Source organism: Equus asinus, chromosome 19 (assembly GCF_041296235.1).
Source record: "Equus asinus isolate D_3611 breed Donkey chromosome 19, EquAss-T2T_v2, whole genome shotgun sequence".
NCBI classification, from domain to species: Eukaryota; Metazoa; Chordata; class Mammalia; order Perissodactyla; family Equidae; genus Equus; species Equus asinus.
This window is the reverse complement of record NC_091808.1, coordinates 10,841,744-10,864,961: the sequence shown is the minus strand read 5'-3', so window position 1 is coordinate 10,864,961 and position 23,218 is coordinate 10,841,744. Positions and strand designations below refer to the sequence as shown.

Here is a 23,218-nt window from a genome sequence, read left to right as displayed (position 1 = left end):
AGAAAACCACTGGGCTAGGTGAAGCCAAACAGTTTTGTAAATAAAACTACAAACACTGCATCCAGTAGACAAATCCTCAAGTCAGTCTGCAACTCAGTAGGCAGAAAATGGGGCCAAGCACTAAATAAAAGGCACAAGGAAGGCCAGGAGGGAGCTATTTTTGGACAGGAGGGACAGGAGATCTCAACTAACACCCTGAAGAAACCTCCCAACTCTGCCCGCCATTACGCTGAAGTGAGTAAAGGAAATCTCAACTAAATTAGAGTCAGGAAGACCTGCAGGGGGCGCTCTCATGCCCTACCACTGATTGTCAATTACTTCAACCTGGAAGTGCCCTAGCCTTGCACCTCTTGCATCTCCCACAGGAAGGTTTACTACTTTACTACTGACGAGAAGGAAGGAAGATTTCTCTCCCCACCCAGCAACAGCCCAGCCAATGAGAAATGCTGCAGCTCAGCCAATGAGAAGCCGTCACCACCCTGAACTGTTACTTTCCTCCAATGGACTTTTGTTTAGAAGAGTGCCTCCTACTCCCCCTTCCACTCTAAAAGCAAGCGCCTTCCTTTGTCTCTGGATTTGCTGATGGTCGGCCATAGCATGCACATCCTGAATTGCAATTCTTTTGGCTATTCCCGAATAAAATCGTTTTGTGTGTAAAACAACTGGCCAATTTTCTTTTTAAATTGACAACACGTGAGTAACATATGCCCAGAGCCCATTGGTGGTTCTGTCCAGTTTGGGAAGTTATGTTGTACTATCTCCTAACACACAACTGGTCATTCCAAATCTGCCTAAGGCTTCACAACTCAAAAAGATAAGCTGCAAAGCCAGAATTGACTCTTAAAACCTAAGAGGATGTCACAGAAGAAATGAGGCAAATAGCATAATCATACTAAAGCCCTAACCACGTCAGACTTAGGGGAACAAATGAATCCATTTATACTTTAAAAGCCATATTTGGAGCAGCTGCCGAGCACAAAAGACCACGTGGGGATATATCAAAGGGATTATTTCTTTCCCCTCAAAATCAGAAAGAAGTACCAACGTGCCTCAAATGGGCACTGGCTAGATATTTAATTAGATGCTGAGGAAGGCTGAGGAGGTTGATAATGTTTTAGAGGAGATTTGGACATCAGATAAGGGTCAAGTTCAATAGTTTCGATGCCGGTTTTCTGGCTTTCAACATCAGGAGAGCAGGGACCATGGTGGTCTTCCTCACCCTTGTTTTGCTGGGGTGAAGCTCCACGCCTGCCACCTAGAGATGCTCACAGAACGCTGGGTGAGGGGATGAAAACGTGGAAAAATAAATGAATACCCAAGTTGATATGTGGAATAAACTCCTTTTTTTGTGAGCAAACACGGCTGATGGCTTTCAGATCCCTAAATAGGATCAAGAGGCACTGCCCCACCAGGACGCCCTCCACTGGCAAAGCCATTTAGCTGCCTTATTCCCAGCGGTTCACACTCAGCTCACTGACCTAGGGACTGAAAATTAGGACAAAAGGACAGGTATTCTAGGGAGAGGAAAACAAGCTCACCAAGTTCCAAAGTGATGGTTTTCTTCTCTCGGAAATAAAAGTCTAGTTGGAGGTTTATTTCTCTATTCTGAAAGTTATTAATTAAAATCTAAGAATGACAGTTATCTGTCTCCAACACAGTTACAAAATGAGTCCCTGGCTTCTTTGTAAAGCCTGAGAGTTGTAACGAAGTATAAAATCAGGGGCTGCAAAAAAACAGTTCCTGGAACTTATTTATTTTATACCTGGAAGTTTCTAAGTCCTGGGGATGTGAGGCACAGACTATGGTTAACAATACTGTGTTGTATATTTAAAAGTTGCTAAAAGAGTAGATCTTAAAAGTTCTCATCACAAGAAAAAATATCGTAACTATGTATGGTGACGGGTGTTAACTGAACTTATTGTGGTGATCATTTCACAATATACTATACATATATCAAATCACTATGTTGTACAGCTTAAACTAATGCAATGTTATATGTCAATGATATCTCAATAAAACTGGGGAAAAAAGGTAATAAAAAAAAAAAAAACCCAGTTCCTGGGCTACGTGTAAAAGGTTTCATGCTGCAGCTGAGGGATTTCCTCTTTCCTGTGATGCTCATTTCACCTGTACTGTGATTTTCTCCAACTTTGATCTAGAATAAGAGAGACCCAGAGAGCTTAGTCCTCTGGTACAGTTTATGCCAAAGAAAACCATGGAATGGAGGTTGCCGAATCTTCTAAGTCTCTTTGAAAGGTCTTGACAGCCGCGACCTCTAATGTCTTGGTCTGATGTCTGTGGCATTGCACCATGTTACCTATCTCTTATCTCAGGCCCCGCCCTCAGACCCGCTAGGTCAGGATCTGCATTTTAACAAGACCCCCACGTGATTCCCGTACACATTAAAGTTGGAGAAATGCTGGACCAAAATGCCACAAGGTCAAATGATTTGGAAAGTTTTCGACCCAATGCCTGGTTCTCTTTGTAGTAAGCAGTGAAACTTTCCATGAGAACACTAAACAAGCACTAAAGCTGGCCCTAACGCTGAATGGTCCACTAGAGGTCGCTAAGGGGATGGAAGGGCTAGGGCTGCCCAGCAGGAGGAGCCCCAGAACAAAAGTCCAGAAATCTCCCTTCATTCTTGTCCTGCCTCTACCGTGAATTAGCTCTTGGGCTTTGGGCAAATAGCTTAGATCTTAGACCTTGATTTCCTGGTGTTTAAAATAAAATAGGTGGAGAGGCCTCTAAAATCACCTTCCACTCTAAATCCTGTGACCCTGGAAATGTCACTAGTGATATAATCTTCACTCTAATAAATTTGGAGTGCCACCAACCGACAATGCCACTACAACTATCTGTCAACACAGGGAGACACATCTCAACCTTCTGGAAAATGCTGATGCCAAATAGAAACATGATGAAACACCTATCCTTTGGGAGATAATTTTACAATCATTCCTTAAATAATTTATAATAAATGACTCAAATATGTTATCGTATTTTTGTGCAGTCAATGATATGATCATCCTTCTGTTCTATAACATAAAAGGCAGCAATGGTTTTTTTGTTTTTTTCAGTACCAAGAATTATAATTCAAACAAGTCAGCAAAATTCTAGACGGACTGATCCTTTACCACTGAAAAAGTAACAGCTGGGCTGCACTTACTTTTATGATCTCTGTGCTTAGTATGTTTCTAATAATTATTATTCTACTTTTATTATCCATAAAAGTACTCTCTCTCTCAAAGGTCCACAAAGCTGTTTCTGCAAGTAAAATCTGTGGGAGAGATCATCCATTTTTGATTAGCAAATAAATGTGACTCAGACATCTTCATTTTGGCATTAAATCCAAAGCATCTATTCTCTAGGTCAAAAGTTCTTATTCAGCATCATCAATAAGCTATTCATTCAGTCAAGAGAAAGGTGCCCCCACCACCACCCTTAGAAGACCAACTTCTTAGAACGGATTAGTCTCTTTTCTCTATAATGCCACTAACCACTGGCTCATCAAGTATGTTCCCATCAACTATTCCGCTCTGACCCTCTCTTGCTGTGTTTCCTTCCCTACTTAAAGGAGAAATTCCTCTGCAGCACTGGCAGAACCGTAGGGGACCTAACCCCACCATGCACTGAGCAGAACTATTAAAAAGCAACTCCACATCCTGACCGCCAGCTGCTGTTTTGATGCTGAGAAGGATACAGTGAATGGCTTTCCTTTGATGCTTTGATGGGCATCCTCATCTCCTCTCCCGCTCCACTTCTTTCTCATAACCTTACCAGGTCACAGTTCCTTTTCAAGGTCTCATGAGGGCCTTTATGTTCCCACTAATGATGATGGAAAAATTAGCTCTCAGAGAAGCGATGGATGAAAGGAGATGACGTCTATTCCTGCCCTCTGGCACGTTTCTACTTCCTAACCTAAAGAAGAGTTTGCCGATGGTTTCAAACCAACAGGAGGATGGCATCAAAGATTCCATTGGTTCAAATTATTTCTTTTTGAAATGATAGGGAAAGGATTGGCAACGTTGCTTAAAATGCTCCTAAGGGGTTACTACAACATTCTGGGTCACACTATCTGTGAGATGGCCTTAGGTCAGAGAATGTCTTCCGACTCATTATTTTATAAAACTAAAGTCACCGTGTGCTTTCCATGCTCCCACATTTACCAAATATATAACTCAAATTCATACCTCACTCAAAACTCAGAGAACTGGTTTTCCGTCATATTTTTGTTCTGTTATTTATCTTGTTCATCCAATTCATAGACGGTTTTTGAGCATCTCCCATGCGAAAAGCATCCTGCTAGTTGTTACAGTGGATGCAGAAGGAACCAGACACGGATCCTAACATCAGATACTCCCCTGGGAAACTCCCAGTGATCCCACATGCAAGTGGGAGGCTTCTCTGTGCTCCCTGCAAACCTGCACCTGCAAACCTCTCCCCCAGCACACACCACACGATGCTCTAAGTGATGATTTACTCATCCAGCACTCTGCCTGTGCAACCTTCCAACCCCTTCTCAGTGGCCACATCTTATCTTACCAAATGTGTATCCCCCAGAGCCTCGGGCACTACCAGGCACATGACAAGCAAGAACTCTGTGGTGAATTGGATGCAAATAATAATGGACGTAAAGAAATATATGCATAAATCAAAAGTCATGTGTCTCATAAGAGAAATGCAATGTTACAGGGCTTGAGAGGAGGGAGTTTGCACTGAGGGGTTAGGAATGGCTTCCAGAAGCAAGAAGTTTTTGAGCTGAGTCTGAAATATAGTTAGGAAGATGGGAGGGCAGGGGGCAGAGGGTCGGAGTGGGGCAGTATGGCAGGTAAGCATTCCAGGGGGAGAAAATAGCATGAATGAAACCATGGAGACCTGAGGGAGGAATCAGGGGGATGTGGGGATTGTGGAAGGAGCTGAGGTCAGGAGCCGGAAAGGCTGCTTCTGCCTCTAGCTTATGGCATGCTGGTTACTCGACTCTGAGAATGAGATCTGAAGTAAACAAACCTCAGAAATGAGAATTTACTGGGAGCCCTGACAAAGAGGAACATGCTGTGAAACAGGAAAAAAGATAGGGAGGGGTGCTCATATAAGACAGACAGGCTTCTGGAAGGATAATGTCTCCTACCCAGATCACCTGGGCTGTAGAGCGAGGACAGCAGGTGTCAGAAAGCAGTAAACCAGTTCAGGTCAGTGATTGATTTCCAATAAACCAAACCCAACCACAAGAACTCGGGCTGTAGGAAGGCTAGGACTTGCTAGAGCTTGAGCCCTTGACTTCCCGGAGTAGAGAGGGAGCTAACAGAAGGTCAGGACCCTTCAGGAGGCAAACGGGGTAGTGCTTCTCTCACGTACAGACCCACACCTGGAGACAGAATTAAGACGAAGGCTCTAGAAGGGATTGAGAATGGCTCCTAGCCATGACACCAGCTCAGTTCTCTCTCAAAACAAAGTCTGAATAGTCAGCTTTAGTATCTAATCCAAATAGACTAAGGATGATGGATTCTTAAGGCAAGAGCTAAGGGGATTTCTAGCGAACCTTCTAAGAATGGAGGCCTGACCCCATTTACCTGTCAATATGGACCAGGGCCAACAAATACAAAAGCTTTGAGATGTGTGTTGAACCATTATGTCATTACTCAGCATTTATCTTTTTCTATTAACTCCATGTGACCTTGAAATGATAAACAATGAAATCCTTGAATAAAAAAAGTTGCGTATTTGCTTTAGGGAATCAGCAAGAAAAGGAAAATGATACACACTGCTCCTCAGACCTCTTTTTCCAAAATTATGGTCCACAATCCACTCTTGCATCAGAATCACCTAGCTGCCCAACCAAAGGCATCAGAATCTAAATGAGGGGCCTGGAACATGACTCTTTTCAAAGGCCTCAGACAATTCTTAGGCAAACTAAAAATTTTAAAGCTACTCCCTTGACTTTGTGGGCAAGGGATGCAACTGGGTAGAAAGGAAGCAACAATGAATTAGAGAGGATCTTGTGATGGTTAATTTTATATGTCAACTTGGATGGGCCATGGTGCCCAGACATTTCGTCAAACATTATTCTGGATGTTTCTATGAGGGTGTTTTTGGATGAGATTTACACTTAAATTGGTGGACTTGGAGTAAAGCAGATTGCCCTCCATAATCTGGGTGGGCCTCATCCAAACAGTTGAGGGCCTAAATAGAACGAAAGTCTGACCTCCCCCAAGAAAGAGGGAATGCTGCCAGTGTACGGCCTTGGGGCTTCATCTGCAACATCGGCTCTGGTGTGCCAGCAGACTGCCTTTGTACTCAGACTACAACTCCTTCCTGTGGCAGGCTTCTCCCATCAGATCTTAGACTCACGGAGACTCCAGAACCACATGAGCCAATTCCTTAAAATAAATCTCCTTAATTGATTTATATGCATATAAGCTTATATATATATATATATATACATAGATACACACACACACACATATATATATAAATACATATATCCTACTGGTTCTGTTTCTCTGGAGAACCTTAATACAAATCTCTTAATGTTGAAAGACAAGGTCCATGGAACCTAATTTGGTTTAAAGAAGGTTTAAGACACACCAGCAAAGAGCCCTGTGTGACTCCCTGACACTTACCTTTAAGATAATTCAGGAATCATCAAATAGAGCAGCCAAACTTGGTGACAAAGTTCAAAGAGAAATAGTGGCCAACAGTCAATTTTTTTCATAAGAAGAAGAAAAGATCAGAATCAACCCTTGTAATAAAAGTAGTTTTCAAAAATACAGAACTCCTATGGCGTTATAGTAAACATTTAAAAAAACCTTCCCAGGTTGGTGCGATATCCAAGAACAGCAAGCTTAAGCTTTATCACAAACCACCAATCAACTTGGAATTGTGAAATATCCTCTGGCCAAAGTACATTTGACAGAAAAGAAATGAGTCCAATTACCAAGTGAGAGTAGTGTAGAAACAATAGAATTGCTTTTGTTTTGATGGATGACCTAATAAAAAGATATTAAGATGATTAGAAACAATCAAATTAAACCGCTGAATGTAGTTCTTTTTGTTTTGTGCTATGGAGTGGATTCTTACGTTGGGTGGAAGGTTGAACTATAGAACTTCTAATTTTAGGAAAACAGCAAGAAGAAGGAAACTTGAAACAACAGTTGCTGGCAAGCAACTCATAAGTTGCTGCAACAGCCATGACAATGACCACAAAAAGCCACAGGAACTCAAGTAGATGCAAAAAAGATGAACCACCTTTCCATTCCCTCCCCTGCAATAGGTAACTCAACTCCCACCATCTTTTTGAGAACTGTAGGAATGGTTTCTCTCCAAGATAACAATGTGGTGGGTCCATAAATGGATATGCTAATTCCAGCCTAATCATTTGCTTCAGAGTCACCAAAGGTCATTATAGTGGCTCAGATAAGATGACTAGCCACAATTTCCCTAAATTCAGTAAATGCAAGCTTTGACAGAATCAACAACAGCAGAGGCTATACACTTTAGAAGCAACTGTTGTGGAATGGGGAGGTGGGAGCAGAGGGAGGAGGTGTTATCTGGAGGCTGGGCACTCAGCTCTTCAAAGGAGCTGGTACCCATAACAAGCTGTGCTCCCTCTGAAATGATCTGCTAAAATTAGCATGGATTCTTCACTAAGCCTTTTGAGTCATTTTTTCACGGAAAACAAAGCACTTTGGCAAGGTTTGCCAACTACCTGCCAGGTGCTAACTACTCCTACTGCCTTCCCAATGAGTCAATGCTAAACCACCAGGCAGAGCCTCCTAGCGAGAGTTTCATGGGGATGGGACTCATGCAGACAAGGGCTGCATGCCAGCAGCACGCACGTTTTAAGACAACATGGTGACTGCTTCATGGATGAAAAGTTTCCCCAGCTGGGTCATCCATTCTAGGAGAAAGCTCACAAGGAAATTCAATCATTTTCAGTGCAAAATTCCAATAACAGCCCTCCTTTCCTTGGTTAAGACATTTCTCTTTCACCAATCTTATCTTTTTCAGGGCACATGAGGCTGCAAATTGTTCACTGGGAACAGTAAGAATGAATTCGGGGAAGACCAGGGTGTCTCCTCTTTGTAGCCTCACTTGGAAGGTCTGACACTCTTCCATTCCAGCAGTGGGCCTCCCTGAGTCTCACGCTTCATCTCTTCTGGAACCTCCTTATCGAATTGGCTCCCCATTGCTTCCTCATCTTTTCTCAAGTTATTGTACCCCTCCCTAGCACTGAGTGCCAGAGAAAAACACACAATACCCTTGAGTTCTTTTTTTCCATAAAATAACTTGATAAATGAAACTTTTCCTCAGGGAAGAGAAGAGATGGTCCAAGGTGGCCGAGACAGGAGACGACGGGATCTACAGGACAGGCCTGGCTTTGTAAAAGAAATCTCACACTTCACCTTCTGGCTTCACACCACTCACTCTCCCCTCCCCCAGGGATTTCGTGCTGGCTTTGGTTTAAGTTTGTGTTCCTTTTCAAAGATTTAGCACAAATTATTATTCCCACTACTTTCTCCAGTTTCTGACCATATTCTGCCCCCTACAGGGGATATTTTACAGGAAAATGGTATATTTGAGCCACGGCAGTATTATACCTAAGACATGAAAACCACAGGTTTCCCAAGATGACATCAGCACTACTTGAAAGCATCTTCCGATATCCCTTTTGTCAGTTACCCATTCCTTTCACTTGTCCAACTTCACGGCACTGTTACTGAAGGCGCTGACATTACCACGAGGAGGCATCACCAAAGAAAATTTACTGGTGCTACTCTTAAAATTGGTCTAAAACAAATACTGATCTTTGGAGATGTGGGGAACCCATTTCCACTTAACATGAACTCCACTGGAAATATTATAGAACTGGGGAATGGGAGATTGAGGAAAGGATGTCAGAGACAGAAACAGCAAGTGGTGACTGGAATGGATGTCCCCTAATGGAACAGGCTCCCTTGAAAGGTGCAGAGTCTCCCTCTCCTGGGATGCTGAGGGGAGCGTGGACTCCATCTGCCAAAACCATTTCAAGGGAGCCCTATACTGATGGAGATGGGCTTCAATGGCCACTGTAGTCCTTTGCTGGTCTGACTCCTGGACCTCGTCACTCTCCAGAAAACAAAGAAGAAGGACTGTACTCAGTCCCTGCCCCCTCCCTGCCCATGTGACCTCAGCTACTAAAGAAAAGGGGGATAGGGCTCAGGTCTTCCATAGTGTTGATGGTGCTGGTCCACAAAGGTCAAAAGTAATGAGTCGGCCTTCTCGTCCCTGCCTCTCCTCCGTTTCTTCTCCTACTTCTGTAACTCTGTTATCAGCACTGGAGAAATGCAAAGTCTAAAGAGGGAAACAGGCAATAACTGGGAAGTAAATGACTCTGTGCTTACCTTTTCTTTCTTCCACTTCTCTTGATTCTGCTACCAGATATTCTCACAAAATCACTACTTCATACCAAAGCAAAATCTAGCACTGCACAAATTTATTATAATTACTTTAAAAATAATACGATGATTATATATCTATATGTTATATACTAACATATAATTGAAACCAGAAATTTTGGAGGTTTTTTCAGCAAATGTACTTGTTTTCTCCCCTTTCATCCTTGAGAGAGATGTATATGTAAATATATATTTGTATAAATACATGTTATTGGTTTTTTAAATTTATTTTTTTTAATTTTTTTAATTAAGATTTTATTTTTTCCTTTTTCTCCCCAAAGCCCCCTGGTACATAGTTGTATATTCTTCGTTGTGGGTCCCTCTAGTTGTGGCATGTGGGACGCCACCTCAGCACAGTTTGATGAGCAGTGCCATGTCCGCGCCCAGGATTCGAACCGAGGAAACACTGGGCCGCCTGCAGCTGAGCACGCGAACTTAACCACTCGGCCATGGGGCCAGCCCCTAAATACATGTTTTTAAAGCTACCAGTTATCCTCTTACCTCTGATGGCTTCGTGGTGCATTTCCCTTTTCCTGAACACTCCAAGTCATTTGCGTGGCCGTCCCCTGGCACACAGGTGCTGGCCTTCACCACCAGAGTTAAGCGCAAAGCCACAATAGATTTAGCCACGGAATCATTGACAAAACCTAAAAGGAAATGGAATGATAGGAAACGTCAAGTAAAGCTTTACCAACATCCTTTCTACAAGATTATGAATTGGGTTTACACAGCATTCAAGTCTAACAAACAAAGCAAAATGCAGTAAGCTAGGCAAAGGAATAAAGCACATGGCTGGTCACCATTCAGACCTCAGGCCTTTAAGACAGGCCACTCTTCCCAAGCATCAGGAGAAACTCCTAAGACCAATGAAAGGCTCAGGCACTTGAGCCATCACCTCAGATCCTTCTGCTTTGTTCTTGCCCTTCCCCCAAACCCCCAGCCCCGGGAGCCACTTTGTCTCTAAATTCCGTCCTTGAGTTAGCATCTTAGACTTCAATTTCTCTGCTTTGAACCCATCCTCTCCCAGGGCTCCCAGGTGGCTACCTGCCTGCATCTCCCAGCTCTTCCTCCTCCTGGCTACTTCGAAGAGTCACAAGCACTAACTCTCTCCCAAGCCTGCACCTTGCTATGAGCCTCCCTGAGCAGTTCTCAGTGCCCTCACAGGCGGGCAGGCAATACAGGTACACATTCTGTGCTGGGCTTATTCATACATATCTTACTTGATCCCCAACCTGACCATAAAGTATCAAGTAAGTTACATGGTTTTAACCATCTAATAAAACGGGACCAATCACAGTTGAATATTGACCGCAATATCACCGATATGTTGATCTTTATGTCTAGTGTAGTTATTTGTACACAGTAGGTAGCAATAAATATGGAATAAATATAGCCTCTAACTGGAGTGAAGAAATAATACAGTAAGTGTTTTTCCTCAATGATATAATTACTTCACTGAGAGAGTATCTCTTATTGTAATAAGAATATTCATTTATTTATGTATAATTTATAATTTCAAAATGAACAACCTATAAAGACTCCTGCATTACCCATAAAAGGCACTTAAGACAAGGTGGTGAAAATGATTCCAGACAGCCATGCCTCTCCGAGCCCCAATTTTCTCATGTGTTAAGTCAGGACGATAACCCCCATATTGGGTGGCCATAGAATTTATCATCAAAACTGGGACTCTTTTCAGATCAAAAGGGCATGCTTTTTATGATTGCAATGGGACACAGGCATAAAGTGAGACTGTCTCAGGCAATGGGACACTATGGTCACCCTATCCCCATGTCCTGGGGAGCACCCAGGGACAATGGATCTGCAAAGTGCAAAGTACTACATAATGCAAGGGATGTTTCTAAGAGGCAGGAGATGGCTTCAAAACAGTAACATAAGATGTCATGCAATTCACAGGCATAAGGTCACGATGAGAAATTAATGCAAGGCAGAGGGGAGTGGAAAGACTCCTCGACTTCCCATTTGGAATTAGGAGACAAATATCCCTTGGTGCCTCAATAAAACAGGTACCACAGGTCTCACACAGTCATATTTTACATCTACAGAGAATCAGGAGCTTTCTTCCTACAATTTCCTACTGAAAACTCTATCACACGTTGGCTTTAGGAACGAAGGAAAAGGACAGTTTAGGCAAAAGGACGTCCTGTGTTGAGCTTTCTACTTTCTCCATCATGGCCCCTTCACAAGCCCTCCTCACCTCAACTCTGTAAACATTTCCACGATGTTCTATTTGCCTGGAACAATCCTCCTTCTCCCAGTCTTAGGGCTCAGATCTCACCTTATTCCTGAGCTTTTCCTCAACATCCCCACCCTCCACCCCCTCAAGCTCTGCTGTGTCCATCTGTGCACAAGTACATACTCTCACATATGGGTCCCTGATTATTTTACGTCTTGGATGGTTTCTTGTCCTACCACCTTTACTGAAGCTCCCTGGATGGCAAGGGCCAAGTCTTAGAGAAGGAACGAGAAGGAAGTCAGGGTACAGGTACATATGTGGCCAGAGCAGCAAAGACAACTCCCTAGAAAGAGTTTCCAGAATGTCTTGTCATCTGACACGTCCACTTGGAAGAACAACAAGTATTTGAATGCATGAATTCCAGTTTATTAAAGAAATAAATGTTTATCAACTTATGGTTAGCCTTGATAGAGAAATGGAGGCTGTTGCATTGTTGGAATCTTATCAGAGTTCTTATTCCAAAAGATATTTTTACACATAAAATAATGGAGGCAAAACCAGATATCAGTGATTATAAAGGTATTTTTCACATCTTTACTCTGTTCTTTTTTTTTTTAAAGATTTTATTTTTTCTCCCCAAAGCCCCCCAGTACATAGCTGTATATTCTTCGCTGTGGGTCCTTCTAGCTGTGGCATGTGGGATGCTGCCTCAGCGTGGTTCAATGAGCAGTGCCATGTCCGCGCCCAGGATTCGAACCAACGAAACACTGGGCCACCTGCAGCGGAGCACGCGAACTTAACCACTCGGCCACAGGGCCAGCCCCTACTCTGTTCTTGAGTTTCACATTAAATTATTTTTTAAATGTATATCATCTGTCTTTACTAAGTGTTTAGACCACAGAACGCTCTATAATCCTGTAGAAGAAGCCTCCCTATAAAGGTTATTTTAAAAAGTCTATTCAACTACTAAATTTACTTAGCCAGTAGTAATTCAAATGAATGAGTAGTTAAAAATTGACTCGATATAATTTTCTAGGTAATTTGCTTCCATTTTCTCAATGAACATTTCCTGAGCTCACAGCTACAAACCAGGCACCGTATTAGATGCTAAGCTTACAAAAATGAGTCAGCCTTGCTTTCTGCCACTCCAAACTCTTAGTTGAGAGCAGTGGTCCTTAACTTGTTTTGAAACCAGAAGCTTCATAATTTTGCAGGGGCTTTTTCCAAGTACATATTGCCAGCCTCCAGCATAAGTGACTCAGAATCAACAGGGTGGGATGGGCCCCTGGCAGGCATGTTTTTGAAAAAGACTCCCTAAGTAATTCAGACATGAGCTTCTAATTAAGAACCCCTGGCCTGGTAGAAAAACTAATCTAAGTCACTTAAGTAATATTATTATTAAGGTAACAAACACCTTGAATTAGAGGCATGCACGTGAGCCTCTGAAAGCACATCTTATGCATTCAGTTTTTGAAAATCTAGGTGACTCTGTGATATTTGGACAACATTCGTATTTCCTAGCTGATCATAAGTCTCGAAAGTTCTTGGAGACAACTCTGACAAAGGTTTCTATACCAGCCTTAGTTTCCTAATAAGAGTATTTTGAGTGAGTACTCTGGCTCTAAAATCCCTTAGTAAACTAATAAGAAATCAATCTTCACAACAGTGTGTCACACATTACTACGTAATTCTTAAATATGTCGCCTAATGCCCCAAAGTGAGTCAACAGGATAAGCATGCCATTTTCAGCAAGATACTGTTCACACAATGACAACACTGCCTGGTGGCTCCTTCCAGGTAAGAGTGTAATTTCAGTAAGCTGTGTGCACCCCCCTTTGATCATGTCTAGGCAAAAATGCTTGGAGCTCCTCATAATGAACAGTAACACGGACCAATTTAACTTCCATCAACCTGCACCCAGGTGAGGGCAAAGCGCCCTCAGGAAATCCCAGATGCCAAGAGCAGGAGCTGTGTCCTTTACAAACAGCAGCACGAAGAACCTGAAATGAAATCAAATTCATTTACAAAAACAGAAGTTCTTTGGGGCTTTATAAGAGATTGTTTGAGAGCTGTTGAAAAGCCAGTGTGATTTCTTTGACACAGCACTCAAGCTCACGGACATGTCTAACACACTTAGAAGAAAAGCAGAGCAAATGGTCTCTGCTTTTTCTCATCCTTAATGATATGAAATCAATATGTGTAACATAATTCCTGATACAACCTGGGTAGAAACACTTGTCCTCATATTCAGAATTCTAAGATCCGTAGGGCAACTGGTCAACTGGAGACAAAAACTGGCAAAGAGGGAATGAGGATAACACTCCGGTTCTGTTTACAGAGCTTTTTTAGAATGGCTTTTGTCAACACCTGCATTTCCTAGGGTCTTTTCAACACGTAAAGAACTGATGTCACAGAGGAGGCTATGAAGTTGCTCCAACTAAAGCCTGGTATAAATTAAAAATAAGAAAATGAGGACAGCCGGGTGGCATAGTGGTTAAGTTTGCACTCAACGAGCCATGCTGTGGCAGCATCCCACATAGAAGAACTAGAAGGACTTACAACTATGATATACAACTACGTACTGGGGCTTTGGGGAGAAAAAAAAAAAGGCAAGAAAGGGAGATAGAAAAAGGAGATTTACACAAGAAAAGAGAGAAAGAAGGAAGGCAGGAAGAAGAATGAAAAAGGAAACCAAAGCATGAGAGAAAAACTGCATAAGACAGAAGAAAAGGAAACAGTAATACAGAAAAACAAGTCAAGCAGAAACAGAGAAAAGGAAATGAAGGTTTTCCATCAAAAGTTTCAGGGGCTGTCACACCTTTTGTTAATGAAGGACAATTTACCATCTTCTCATTTTCCTGGCCTTATATTCTTCATTCCAACCACAACAAATGGAAAATTAGATTTCTTTGAAAATTTTCATGAATAAGCATTGTTTAAATCTTGGACTCTAGGGGTTAGCCCCGTGGCCGAGTGGTTAAGTTCTCACACTCCGCTTCAGCGGCACAGGGTTTCGCTGGTTTGGATCCTGGGTGCGGACATGGCACTGCTCATCAGACCGTGCCGAGGTGGCGTCCCACATAGCACAATCAGAGGCACTCACAACTAGAATATACAACCATGTACTGGGGGTGCTTTAGGGAGAAGAAGGAAAAAAAAAAAGAAAGAAAGAAGATTGGCAACAGACGTTAGTTCAGGTGCCAATCCTTAAAAAAAAAAAAAAAAATCTTGGACTCTAAATTGTGTAGAGTCCAAGAATGTGATTCTAATTATGAGGTTAAATATTGAGTCATTTTAATTGGCCAGATCATGCATTCCCTGTAATAAACTGATGCTGTGGGATAGGGTGGGATGGAGAGCAGAATAGAGATGGTGGGAGAGTTGAACTCACTCATTCAACATTCAGGAGATGTTTGTTGAGCTCCAAGGAGGAGGCAGCTTTTAGGTTGAGCCCTAAAGGCTGAGAATGAGCCGGCGAAGAGAGCTGAGGAGGTAATGCGTTAGATGGATGAGGACGTCAGTAGGTCAAGGGCCAGAGCCTTGATGAGGATAGAGAGGCAGGAGGGGCCAGATCAGAGGGGGGTCTCATGAACCTTAGCAAAGATCTGGATTTCATGGCAAGCGCAATAAGAATCCGTTGAAGAGTTTTACATGGAAGAATAACACATGAGTTATACATTTTCAAAAATCACATTTTGGAGGTAGAACCAAGACTTTTGCCTAGATTGAATGTGGGATGTGAGAGAAAGGAAGAAATCATACATAGATAGTGTAAGCGGCTTCGTGAGCGGTGGTGGTAGGCACGTCAATCAAGGTTTCCACTGTGAACATATTAAACTTGAGATGCTGATAAGACCCCAAATGGAGCAGTCAAGCTGGTGGCTGGACATAGGACATGGGGAGTTAGAAATGTCACAGCTGAAGATTTAAATTCGAGCCTTATCTAAATATGGATGGTATTACACTATTGGAACAGGGAAAGTGGACTCAGGGAGAGAAGAGAGAGAGAGAACAGGGCCCAGAGCCCAGCTTTATAGGCCAATACTCACAATACACACTTAGTTTTGCATAGATATGAGACCAGAACAGACTCATACTAGAAAAATTAACTAAAACAGAAATAGCCATAGTATTTTTCCATAGTAGGACTGATAAGAAAGATAAGATTTCTGCAACATGAAGGATATAAAGAACTACAAGGGACAGACAATGGTCCCCGACAAAGAAAAAGGTCTCAGGGCTCTACACAGTTCAGCTCAACATTCAGATGCTAGTAAAGGAAGAGAAAAGTGAGAGCAGGAGGGAGGGAGGGAGGAGGGAAAAAGATACTCCTGCGTTTGAGAGCCTACTTCTACTTGCTACACAACCGGGTGATTTCCCTAATGAGTTTTAAAACTGTAATGAAGGAAAACTTCTCCAAAGATTATCCAGGGATCTGTTAACACCCTCAAGTAACCAGCTACGATGACAAATAAAAGTTGAGTTTCCTCCTCCCTCCCCCCATTCCGTCTCCCCTACACCCCCCCCACCCCCCCACCCCCCCCCCCCCCGCTCCCCTAACTCTCCCACAAATACACATACTCTGCCCTGCCCACAGCCCCACACTGTGCTCATTAACACAGCAATAAAATGTTCTGCCATCGTTACAGTCCTTTTAAAACAGTGTCTTTGCCAAACTCACCTCCCTTGGTACCAATGAGAAGTTGAGACCAACTGAGAGGGGGTCCCGTCATTATCGTTGGAACGGAGTGGTCAAGCATCAGTTAGAACATACAAGATCGCTGGCTCCAGGCCATTAATTGTTTATTTTCCCACTTGTCTTCTATAACATTAACACTAAAGAGTCTTAAACGGACTTTGTAGTTAATACCTCATTGGGATTAATAGCAAATGAGATTTGTATTTCTCACTTCAGTGGTTTGGCTAAAGACCATTTTCTTTCCTCTTTAAGGGAAAGCATACATGGAAAATAAAAATCCTGATGCTAAATACTTGAGCAGTAGGTGTTGGAAACAGACGACCGAGTTTGCCTATCAACTCTCATCGAGTCATTTGGCACAAATTTAGAACCTATAAAAACCATTTACAGTCCAGGAAGTCCCACGGCTGGCACCAGATAGGCATGAAAGGTCTGACTATCACAGATTCCAGCTCCAGCTGGAGACCCAGGGGTTTTGCATTAACTTAGGCATCGGGAAGGCAAACACCCCCAATTCCCACGTCTTGTTCCACAGAAGCAGGGACGAGATGGCGTATCTGGGCCGACTGTAAGAAGGTGGGATGGAGGTTAGTGCAAAGCTTAATAAGCCGGCAGGATGCCCGGGGATTTGTGACTCGGTACTTGTGGCATGGGAAGCAAACCCTGAGAAATAAATCATCTTTTTGACAATGTCAGGACAAAGGCAAAAACGGATCTTGATGCAGGGAACAAACTTGAATCCAGACCAAGTCCAGGTAGGTATGATACTAAAACAAGGCTTATTAATACACCTCGGCTCGAGGAACGCAGCAGAACTTAAACTGAATGTATGCAGAATGCAGTCAGACCAGGAGAAGGGGGAGAATTGAATGAGCACTTAGGAAAGCTGTCACTACACCAATGTACTAATACAACGATGCCTCCTTCACTGGCAAACCTGCCCGGCCACACCAACCATCCCAGGACCTCACTCAAGATCTTTTTAGCTTTTCTAAACAAAGCTTTCTTTAGATTTCCATGTAAAGACTGAGTTTTGTTATGGCTGGCTTGCTTGCTTTTAAGTTTTGATGCTTACAACAGCAAATTGCTTTTTGGAAAATTCACCCATACAGAATATCTCATTTTCTTGGGGTTCCTGAGTAAGGTATGGCCAAAGATGCTTTCTGAATTAGGAGACACGATGGCACCTAACAGCAACAGACTAAATACTTTTACCATTGTCACACACCTAAATCATCGGGTAGATTACACTAGGGAATGACTATGAAAAGCATATATTAGGTAATATCATTTGCTCTAAAAAGAAATTGTAAAGATAATTGGAATATATTATAGAAAAAAATACAGGGGCCAGCCCAGTGGTGCAGCAGTTAAGTGCACACATTCCGCCTCGGCGGCCCGGGGTTCACCAGTTCGGATCCCGGGAGTGGATGTGGCACCGCTTGACAAGCCATGCTGTGGCAGGCGTCCCACATGTAAATTAGAGGAAGATGGGCACGGATGTTAGCTCAGGGCCCGTCTTCTTCAGCAAAAAGAGGAGGATTGGCAGCAGATGTTAGCTCAGGGCTAATCTTCCTCAAAATAAACAAATAAAAAGAAATAAATACAATCAACGTGCTACCACCTGAAGAGAGATTGATTTATTCTCAATAAATCTTACTCTCAGGTATAGGAGCCCTTAACAACCACCTCCCGACTTTGTCAGCATCTCAGAAACACCCTCTGTCTCGTCATTCTGTGGAGAAAACTGAAAATTCAATAGGGAAACACAGGCTAGAAAAATGAACAAGAAGGTTTAGATTGAAAGTTCTTAGGTTGACATTCTACACTTTTCCAAAAGAAATATCCATTCCCACAGTAAAGGGTTACCAGCCCAGAATGCTATATTTTTGTTTAATTTTTTTTCCAGGAAGGTGTTCCCCTACTATACTCCTCTCTCTATTAATATTAGACTAAATTATGTGTCTTAAGTAAGACTTGAGTGTTTGATCACGGGAGTAACTGCCAGCTGCCCACTCGTATCCATTCTCCCCATATTACTTCAATGATAGAATTTGGAGCGTTTGTGGAAACTGGGCCACCCAGCTAAAGAGCAGTGAATCAGTGACAGGATGTGTGGCACGTCTGTGGTGTACATTTAAGAAGACCGAGCAAGTAAGTGCTCCCCTGCCCTTTCCCCCTTCCACTGGCCGACATGCTAAGTGATGGTGACAGCTGGGGCAGCCAGTTTGAATCGAGACATGGAATCTGTGTCTGAAGGTGCAGAGCTGCCCGCTCCATCCTGGACGGCTACCTCTAGGCTGTAACTTGAGACAAATTAACTTGGAACTTATTTAGGCCACTGTATTTGAGGTCTCTCTCTTGCAAAGGCTTAGATGCACCCTAACCAATACAAGCATGAAAGGAATCACGTCAAACTCCTTTTTCTGTGCCACATCCCACCCCCTCTGCCACTTGACTCAGAAGCAATCACCATTTAGTTACGACTTACTGTCTCTAACTCACAAAATACTAACTCCATCACTTTCCCCTCTCCTTCCTTTTTCTTAGTACTTACAAAGCAGGACTGGCTATTGAGGTAGCTCACCTTATATCAGACAGGAGAGGCGTGGGAGGAAATTGGGACTTGAGCACCAGCTTGGGAAACATATCTGATGTCATTCCTCTTACTATATAGGGATATATTAAATATACACATTAACAGGTAGGTATAACCTATAACTTGATTTTAACATTTTCCGTATTCTGTATATAGTGTATGTTTCACATTACGAAAGTGGGTAATTGTCCACACTATCCGTTCATTATTTCCAGATGAATACCTCCAGATCAGTGGCTTTACACAGCATAGTAAAATGAGTAATCAGGGCCATGTGCTGACATGAGGGTAACTGGAGATTATTCCAGGCTCTAACACAAGGTGGTCTGAGTTCTCACCAGCTCTGTGACTTTGGCAAAGTTATTGACACCCTTCATGCCTTGGATTCTTTCTCTCCAAAATAGAGATAATACTATCTATTTCATGGGGTGGCAGTTATGTTAAAGGTCTTAACATGGGCAAAGCTTTTAGTCCAGTGAAGCATATGGTAAGGACTCTAAAACTCATCATCATCACCGTCATAACTGCCATGACCACCATCAGCGCCATCATCATCACACCATTATCTCAGTCAGTTTGGGTTGCTATAATAGAATACCATAGGCTGGGTGACTTACACAATAAATCCTTATTTTTTATAGTTCTGGAGGCTGCAAGTCCAAGATCAGGATGCCATTGGTCAGGACTCTCTTCCTGGTTCACAGAGAGCTGACTTTTCATTGTACCCTCACGTGGCAAAGAGAAAGCTCTCACCCTTCCATCTCCTTATAAGGGCACTAATCTCATAATGGGGACTCCACCCTCATGACCTAATCTAACTCTAATTACCTCTCAAAGGCTCCACCTCCAAATACTATTACATTGGGAGTTAAAGTTTCAACATATAAATCTGAGGGGGACAAATTCAGTCCACAGTAATGATCATTACTATCATCATCACCACCATCACCCCCACCATCATCATCACTATCATCACCATCAACACTACCATCATTACCACTACCATCATTATCATCACCCCCATTATTCACCACCACTACCACCCCCATCATCATCACTACCATCATCACCATCATCACTATCATCATCAACACTATCATCACCACCATCACTGTCATTACCACCATCACCATCACTATCAACAATTGCAACATCAACAACCAACATCTACTTACAGTGGGGTCCCGAATGGAACTTAGACTTGTGTAGATCTGAGGAAAAGGCTCTGGGAAAGTATGTCCCCTGAGAAAACAGCAGTGCCAGGATGCAAGCAAGGAGGTCATTTAGAGAGCCCCTAACTCAGCCACTCTCATGTCAAAACTTTGAAATGTAATTTTAAAAAAATTATTGCAACTTTTAAAAATTATGGCCAGAATTCAAAAATAATGTCCCAATAAAAGTACCCCACACAATCATAGTAACAAGACTTTTATTATCTGCCATTTTGAATAATTCATGTCTAGCTTCTACTTTAAAAAACTAGGCTCTAGGCTTTAATTAAATACATAGAAGAAAAAATATGTGAAAACGTGAAGTATGGCTACAATTCATAGGATTAAAAGACATTTTTTTAAAGTATAACCATCAATTAACACAAGAGACACTGGCCAATATAATGGGCATAATGGCATAAAAATATTCAAATTATAAAATCCTTTTTTGAAGCAAACTTTCCAACTAGGCCTGTCAAATCTCTCCACGTGCCTATTTCTGGCATTGAGGAATCTCCATTAAGCAAAAAGAAAATTCCTCATTGCATATGAAAACCACATCCTAATTGGACACATTTTTTAATGCCAGTTCTTCAATACTCATTGGTAGAACATGAAAATTAATTTGCACTTTCCTTTGAAATTCTGTTGGCTCACACAGAATATACAATCAAAATTCTTCATTTATTTAATCTCTTTTTCAATGTCTTTTTGATCACGTTTTCATAATCAGTTAGAATTGCATCACTTCATCTTCCATTAGTGCAGTTTCAACTCATCAAATACTAGCAAATCAATTGCTAAATTACTGTAGAACTCACATACAGTTGCCCACCATATCCAGTCATCAATACCTAATGAATGCATCCTGATTAACAGCATTACTGTGAATGCCAAAATAATTAATCACTCCTCTGTGTTGATGGGAGGATAATGGGAGATTAGAAATGCACAGCTAGTTGGGCTATGGATGGCTTTATAAACATTAAGGAGTCAGGGAACGGGGGCTTCCTTCAGATGAGCTCACATGAAAAGCTGTTGATTGACATGTTTCCCTCCTTGGCTTTTGCAAGCACTGTGAACATGATCTTTTGATTGCCTTTGTTCTAGTACATCTCTTTGCTCTGCTATGATTCAAAATCCCACTATTTAAGCAGCTACCGACAAAACTGTCTGGTAACTTCAAGGTCATGTGAAAGAAGTTAGCTGAATTTACAAATATTTGGTGAGATTCCTAATTTGAGATGCATTTGCTTCTTGATGTATGCATAATAACTTTATTTTTCAGTGCAGGCATTTATTGCATTAAAAGTAGACCTAGCCAATGTATTGCAATGAAGCTCCAATGATGCGCCAGGATTTGAGAGAAAAAAAATGGGAGGTATGGAGAGGCTGACTCAGATGCAGCCTGTTTTGGTTGAGCTATTTCTGGCTCATATATGCATTCTCATCACAAGAAGAGTCATGCCCTCAGCCTCAGTCCTCAGGATGCCCAGAGGCAGCCTTACCTATCTATCTGTTCCACTTTCTGGAGTTCCAGAAGGGTCTCCGCCACTCGGCCCCTCTCCTCTCTGGCTCACAAATGCCTAGAATCAGAATTACCTACAGAGTTTATTTAATAAACTATTATTTTGGCTGTACCTCAAGTGAATCAGAATCTCTGGGGGTGTGGCCAAAGGCACCCGTGGGTTTATCAACTCCCCCAGCTACCTGAATGTCAGGTATGGAAGCTGCTGTCTTAAGGATGACTTCTTTTCTGCCAAGTTAAAATGCATACATTTCAGTAGGGACCTTCCACAGGATAAATGTGTTTATCAGCTCCTTCCCTTAACAGCTCCTCATTGCCACTAGGATCTTAACGGAGCCTCCACAGCCCAGCAAGTCTGACCCAGCCTCCTTCTCCACTGCATCTCCACCTCTCTCACCCTTGCTCTCTGAGCTTCAGCTTCATGGCCTTGTTGCAGTTCCTCTAATATTATGCATTCTCTCTGGCCACAGGGCCTTTGCACATGCACTTCTAGCCTTCTGCCTGGAAGGGTTTCCCCATTTCCTAGTTAATATCTCAACTTAATCCTCTTTCTTCAAGGCAGTGATCCCCACTGCCTTAAAGTTATGTCAGATTTTTATTATCAACTCGGTCACAGCACAGTGTGCTTATCACAATTGTGATTTTCTATTTATTTGTAGAATTATTTCTTTAGTACCTGTGACTCCACTAAAATATAAGATTCATGAGGGCAAAGATTTTTGTTTGTTTTGTTTATTGCTCTATTGCCAGCGCCAAGCAGGTGCCTAACTCAGTAGCTTCTCAATAAATATTTTGGGGAGGGGAGAAGGGAGAGAAAGAGGAAGAGGGAGAGACGGAGGGAGGACAAGTGAGCTGAGGGTGGTGCCTGCAAACACAAGGATACAAGAGGGAGAAAGTAGCAAAGACAAAAAAGGAACCAAGAAAGACGTGGAACCAGCCTACATGCCCAGAAACTGATGATTGGATAAAGAAGATGTGGTATATATACACAATGGAATACTACTCAGCCATAAAAAAAGACAAAATTGGCCCATTCACAACAACGTGGATGGACCTCGAGGGTATTATGTTAAGCGAAATAAGCCAGTCAGAGAAAGACGAACTCTATATGACTCCACTCATAGGTGGAAGTTAGTATATTGATAAGGAGATCAGATGGGTGGTTACCAGGGAAAAGGGGGGGGTGGGGGGAGGGCACAAAGGGGGAAGTGGTGTACCCACAACATGACTAACAAAAATGTACAACTGAAATCTCACAAGGTTGTAATCTATCATAACATCAATAAAAAAAAAAAAAAAAAAAAAGGAACCAAGAAAAGAAAGCTGGCGGTGACTGGAACACACTTCGCTGACCTCCCGCTCTGGCTAACAGCCCTGCTGGATGGAGTAATCAATAACAGCTCTGACCACGGAACAAAGCGACTCCAGCCTCAGCCAGGAGCTGCCCTGAACACAGAGCCCAAAGCCAATTGAGGAGGCCAGCCTCATTATAAAGCATGCCCTGCTCCAGACCACAAACAATACCACCAATCCTGCCTCGGGGGCTTACC

At 42.5% G+C, this 23,218-nt stretch overlaps 1 protein-coding gene across 2 annotated transcripts in view; it reads right to left on the bottom strand.

Annotated features, from left to right (window-relative positions):
* Positions 1-23,218, bottom strand: part of DNER (delta/notch like EGF repeat containing) — a 302,825-nt gene that overhangs the window by 136,311 nt on the left and 143,296 nt on the right. For both annotated transcript variants that reach the window (XM_014835920.3, XM_070489533.1), the window contains exon 5: positions 9,936-10,081. In XM_014835920.3, coding sequence (XP_014691406.3) covers positions 9,936-10,081 — 146 coding nt within the window. The remainder of the gene's footprint in view (positions 1-9,935; positions 10,082-23,218) is intronic.